Source organism: Alexandromys fortis, unplaced genomic scaffold (genome assembly GCF_014885135.2).
Source record: "Alexandromys fortis isolate MF-2015 unplaced genomic scaffold, M_Fortis_MF-2015_v1.1 scaffold_375, whole genome shotgun sequence".
Lineage (NCBI taxonomy): Eukaryota > Metazoa > Chordata > Mammalia > Rodentia > Cricetidae > Alexandromys > Alexandromys fortis.
The window spans coordinates 511049-517853 of record NW_026068279.1 but is presented as its reverse complement, the minus strand read 5'-3'; the positions used below and the strand labels follow the sequence as shown (position 1 = coordinate 517853).

At 35.0% G+C, this 6805-nt stretch overlaps 1 protein-coding gene across 1 annotated transcript; it reads right to left on the bottom strand.

The window, feature by feature from the left end:
• Positions 1 to 3126: 3126 nt before the first annotated feature.
• Positions 3127 to 4074, bottom strand: LOC126494740 (olfactory receptor 12-like). Its single transcript, XM_050132149.1, has one exon. It carries the CDS (start codon positions 4072 to 4074, stop codon positions 3127 to 3129), a length of 948 nt encoding a protein of 315 aa, XP_049988106.1.
• Positions 4075 to 6805: the final 2731 nt, after the last annotated feature.

The following is a 6805-nucleotide window of genomic DNA, read 5'->3' as shown; positions in this document are numbered from 1 at the left end:
GAGGGAAAGGGGAGGCGGCGGTGGGGAAGAGACAGAAATCTTTAATAAATAAATAAATAAATAATAATAATAATAAAATAAAGATATAATACGAAAAGCAAAGCTAAGTCCCAATATCAAATAAATAGATATATCAGAAAAACCATATAAGCCTTGCAGAATATCATCCATAATATAAGCAAAAACGTTATTATATTTCTGGATGGTGATAATGGTCTGCCATTATATAACTTTCAAATTTATTGATTATTTTTTAATCAAGTGAACTTTCCTCCATTATGAGAACTCAGTAAATTGTTATCTGGAAACACAAACTGCCCAAATTGCTGTGTGCCAGGGAAAGCAGCGGGGAAAGGTGAGTGTGAGCTGGAGAAATTGCCAAGTCACTGCATGGTGAGCCTACCTAGGGGCTACCTCTGCTGTGGTGGGGTTTTGACAGAAAACCACATAGGTTAAATCAAGCCAGGCGGGAGACTTTTCGGCCCCAAACATTTTGAGCTGGTTCTAGTAGTCATGGAATCAGTATCCATGTTAATTTGTACCCCAAAACCCTGAGCATCAAATGAAGCATGATTAATATAAGCCTCGTATGTGTATTTATTTTCACATAAGGCTGGTACCTTTTATAAATTTTTAACATATATTCTATCATGTGGATGACCAAATTTTACAAAATCTATATAGAAAGATCATATATGTCTTACTAAACTATTCCTAAATTTTTGTGAACTTTGAATTAAAAGTAGGAATTTTTCTCTAAATTTAAAAAATATTTTTATAGGGGCTGGAGAGATGGCTCAGTGGTTAAGAGCATTGCTTGCTCTTCCAAAGGTCCTGAGTTCAATTCCCGGCAACCACATGGTGGCTCACAACCATCTGTAATGAGGTCTGGTGCCCTCTTCTGGCCTGCAGACATACAGACAGAATATTGTATACATAATAAATAAATAAATAAATATTTAAAAAAAATATTTTTATAAAATATTTCCTCATTGTTAGTTGACCCTTTCAATATCTGCATATATACATACTTCCTCATTATATTCTGATCATTTTACTCTATTTTCTCCCTTAGACATGCAAATGACCTTACTGTTAACTTCATTTTGAATTTTATTTTTATTTTTTAAATATCCTATAGTAGTGTGTCACAAAATCATAAAATGTTTTCACTCAGGCTTACTTTAAATCTTTTGAGAAAATTTTTATATTACTCTGAAATTTCTAATATTAAATCATCAGTGTTTTCCATATTAAAAAATATTCCCCAAAGCACCACTCCAGCCTAAGGGCCCAAGACACATAAGTGCTGCCCTGGTCTGTCAGACCATGGTGGACATGTGCCTCTACAATCAATATGTGATGGAAAGTGGGAATAGAGAAACGGAGATGATGACCTCAGGAGAGAGGTGGAACTGAAGAAATGATGCTTGTGATAGATGAGAGAGGTAAGGTCTACATGCTGGTCTACATGCTGTTATTGCCAAGTAGGGTCAGCAGATGGTGTACAACAGCCTGGAGCTTATGCAGATGCACACTCATTCCTGAACCTTCCGTCCAGCTTCAGGATCACCCTGACTCTGGGCAATGATGGAGGTCCAAGATGAGGAAAGGTTCACTATCAGGATAAGACCTCCTCAAAGGACCACCTTGATCAGTGATGCTACCAGAGGTCATGTTGATGTCAGTGGTCCATAAAGTTGCCCAGGCTGTGATAAAGCCTGAGATTCATGTGGAGAAATTTAGTCTGTGCTGCTATCTAATACCTTGGTGATGACCTCGGGATTTGCTCCCTCGGGAAGCCATACCAATGTGAGTGGCATATGAAGCCACCTGAGTAAATGCTGAAGCTCATGGCCCATGCAGTCACTGAGGGCTGTGAGGGGGTCAATGGTCCTGATGTGGCCAAGGACCATGTTGATATCTGAGGCCTTGTCAGGGCTGTCACCTGAATCCATGTTACTATCCATGAGAGTGGAAGAGCTGGATCTATCCCTCATGGAAGAGCTTCCCCTCGAAGGGTCACAGCACCGCAATGCAGGAGGTAGTGTGTAGGAGAACTAGCCCTGTCCCATTCATGCGACTATACAAATTAATTAAAAATAAGAATTTTTCTAAGATCATTTTAAGTTTTAGTGCCTTTAAATCCAATAATAAAACTAGAAAAAATAATAAGACATGAGTCAAGTAAGTGGACTGTGCCGAAGTTAGAAATCCGCTTCAATAGTCCCGCTGTAAAATCGATAATACACACGACAGAAGAAGAACACACGAAACATGAAATTGTACACCTATACTGATGATTGTGCAGCTCTTCAACACACTGCATGAAACTAAGGAGACACTATTCAATATTTAAACTCACAAAAAGAAAGTTAGTAAAAATCAGAAAACCTTAGAGAAAATAAAACAGTTATATGGCATGAAGATTTATATGCAGCTATTCCAGTGATATATTCGGTATATACATTAATTTTGGTACTTTTGTAATTTTGAATACACCTCAGCAAAATAAAACAAAAGCAAAGATACATATAACAACTTGACACACCAAGAGGAATTATTTAAGAAATGGATATGGATCTCAAAATGAACTTCATAGCAAATTCCATGGCACGTTTAATAGAGAAAACAAGAAGAAAGTACTAGGAAGGATATTTGAGATAGTGAGCATGTCTACTGACATTGAAAGGCTCAGATTATTATGAGAAAATATTTTATGTCATTTCATGGAAATAACTTTTCAAATTCAGGGGAAATTGTATAATTTAACTTACACATAAAATTTTGAAATAAGATACATAAATATGAACTAGACAAGCATAAATGATACTGACCATCAAATTTTTTGTTAAATAAACTGTGGAAAGATAGTTTTAATCAATTTAATATATATATATATTTAATTTTGTAGTAATGCATTTAATTATAGTTTTAAAATTATGTAATACCTAGCTATAACACTATTGTTTTATACAAGAAACAATGAAAATCTGGGATATCACCAAAAGAAAAAAAAATAAAATTTAGAATCCAAAACTTTGAGATACCTTTGATTGAGCTATGCCATAAATTATTGATAATGTTGCTTTTAGTTGATTCCATAGTTTTGAGGGAAATTTGCAGTCAATGCCAAGGCATTTTTCTTAGTAATATCTTCTTCACAGCATTTTTTACCTCTGTATTTCTTAAGCTATAAATCAGAGGATTCAGCATTGGGATGATAAGGGTGTAGAACACAGCCACGATCTTATTTTTCTCTGGTGAGGAGATGGACCCAGGCTGGGCATACATGAAGAACACAGTTCCATAGAATAAACTCACCACAATGATATGAGAGCTACAAGTGGAGAAGGTCTTACTCCTGCCGTGGGTGGAGGGGATCTTCAGGACAGTGGAAAGAATGTACCCATAGGAAACCAGAATGATGGTTGTGGTGGAGATGATTATGAGAGCAGAGAGAATAAACAGTACAATCTCATTCACAAAGGTGTCAACACAGGAGATCTTAATCAGAGCTGGGACATCACAGAAAAAGTGGTCCAGCCTGTTTTCTCCACAGAAACGCAAGCTGAAGGTGAATCCTGTTTGTATCATGGAGTTTATGCATCCACAGATATAGGAGCCAGCCACCAAACGAATACAAGCCGACTGAGACATGCGTATAGTGTACAGAAAAGGTGAGCAGATGGCTGAGAAGCGGTCATATGCCATCACGGCCAGGAGGAAACCTTCTGTCCCAACAAAAAGAGCAAAGAAAAAGAACTGTGTTGCACACTCATTGTATGAAATTTTCTTGTCCTTGGAGAAAAAAGTAGCTAGAGTTTTGGGTGCAATGACTGTGGAATAGCAGAGATCTAAATAAGATAAATTTTGAAGAAAGAAATACATAGGTGTATGAAGTCTGGAGTCTATTTTAATGACAATTAACATGCTGATATTTCCCAATACAATGGTCAAATAGATAAGCAGGAACAGTAAGAATAAGGGAACTCGTGCTTTTGGAGATACCGAGAATCCCAGCAGAATAAACTCTGTCAGCTCAGTGTCATTCCTGCTCTGCTCCAGTTTCATAACTGAGACCTATCTGAGAAAAGAGATCACAGGGCACTGTGGTCAACTTGTGGTTCCTTTTGGGGAAAATGCTAATATAAATTGATTCTCTTTTAATAACTCATTTGACAAGATAGTTTTGAATTTAGATTAGCCAGTGTAGTGTCAAAGATGAAGCCACCCATTAACTCTAACATCATAAGCCCTGATATAAATTGAGAAGTATGAATAGAGGAAGGCACACTTCTGGATTGGATGCTACTCAGTCAAGTTAGGACACTTAGGAGTTTTCAACCTAAGTAACTCTAAGACGACTTCTAATCTCTCAGTACATCCAAGTCCTCTTCTGTAGGATGGGAACTGCTAATAATACCTACTATACGAGGTTCTTTCAAGGATTGCAGGAAACAGAGAATGAAGCGGTAGTATTTATAACAACCCAAACACATAAAATTAGATAGTAGTCAAATGCTTTAACACATACACATACAATTCTTTGAAATTTAGAAACGAGAAATTTGTTGAATCTACTTCCCCACTAAAAGACGTAGTGAACTTGGCTCTTTTAACACAATAATTTATGAAGAAAAAAACTATAAAGGTGAAAGAGAGCAAGGAGAGGCATCTGGGATATGTTGGAGAAAAAACATAAGTGAGGAATGATGTTTTTACATTTTAATGTAAAAAATTTTAAATAAAAAATTTCATGTGTACGTAAAGACATTAGGACACAGGAGGTTGCAGTTTCACACGGTGAAGTAAAGCACCAGCCTGGAAGAATGTCATCCCAGTGAGAAATCAGCCCCATGTCCCCTGTACCTGCCTGACATAGCTAACGCCTGTGTTCTACATCACTTATTGCTCATCTCCGAAGGTCAGTGGCTTCTTTTTGGGAAGCCAAGTCACAGCACTTCTTTTCTTTGTCCCAGCTTTAAACATATAAATTATTTGTTTATGTAAAATGTCGTGGTTGCCACTTATTATTAACTTCCCCAACAAGAATCATTTTTTCTCTGTGAATATTCTAAAAACACAAAATAAATAAATCAGGTTTACTTCTTTAGTAAATATAAATGCTTACTATTAAATAACAAAAAATACATCAATAACCAATTAATGGCAAAAATATCTGAAAAGCTAAATCTAAATAGAAGAATAGATTTTATGATCCTGGGGGCCTAGCTGTCATATTTAATTTCAGATTGGCAAAAACAGTTCCTTCTATTTGAGGAACTTTTGATGAACTTCTGAAGTTGCATATTTTTATTTCAAAATCCTATAAATAAACATACAACAGAGAGAGAAAAAGTGAAAGTGACTTAATTTCTGTCATATTTTATGAAGGATAAAAGTATTTCTTTATAAAATCATGATATTTGGTTCACATAAATTTGGGTTATGCTGAGTGGTGGTGGCACATGACTTTAATATCAGCACTCGGAAGACTGAGGAAGGTGAAGTTCTGTGAGTTCGAAACCAACCTGGTCTACAAGAGCTAGTTCCAGGACAGGCTCCAAAGCTACAGAGAAACCCTGTCTAGAAAAAAAAAAGCGATTATAATCCCTGCCTTTTATGTCTCTGGCTACTTTATCTCAGCAATTCAGTTAAATGTTTAATTCCATGTCCTTATTTTATTATCAGTAACTTGTGTAATAGAAAATTGATTCAATAGATTGTCATAAGGATTGCCCAAAGTTATATATAAAAAGTAAGTAAAATATCTAGCCCTTGTAAAATGGAAAGTCCTGAATAAATAATTCATACTTGAGAGAATGAACTGAAAACAAGAATTATTTGCTAAAGTAAAATAAGATCTACATGAAAACTAATTTTTTAACTTTTGAAATACAGATCTGGCTACCTGAAAAGCCTCACTAATGAATTTAAAAGCTTATTGTTTTTTAAGTCATATTGAGAAAAGTATAACAATTAACAAAAGTATTTTATCTTTCATATAGATTCTTCAAGCATCAAACCACACGCACCAAGCAGACCTTTCTGATTTCATGTATAACATGTCCTCACCTCATAACCCTCAGAAGAAATCCCTACACTGGGTTTTCAGCTCAAACTCAAGAGTACCTTTTTATATTAGTTAATGTAAAAGTGAAAGCATCATAATATCCAGCTGCATAATACTCTCAAACCAGGAAAGCAAATCTGAAATTTCTTGAATATACACATATATTTCTATGAAAATAAAATAAGTCCCAGGGGTCAATTAGGTCAGCATTTGGTGTATTTTCTGACTCACTGGAATCATCTGGGAAGTGTTTTGTTCTTGTTTTTATTAATTAATTATTAATTAATATAAAATTGTAAAAGTCTACATGGGACATGGTGAGTTTAGGATAGGCATTCTTCATTGTCTGATTCCTAATGACTCTTATAATTTCAGTTTCTATGAAAAAAGTTCAAAGATAAGTAGAGTAGGCTACAATATTTCCTCACTCAAAATTCACCATTGATTATAAAGAATTTTTGAACGAATATTATATTATTTCACAAAAACCGCTTCTAGGAGTCCCTGCATTTATTTAACAAAAATGAAATATTATGAATTTTTTCTTGTTTCTGGTGTCAGTGTATGCTGAGAAGTGGATCACACAAACCTAGTACTGTTCGTTGTATAAATACTTATTTAATAATATTGATGCTTGAAATAAAAATTATAAATTCAATCAGAAAATGTTGATGTAAAAGATACGAATACATAATATTTTTCAAACTTATAAAACTCTTTAGCTGGAGG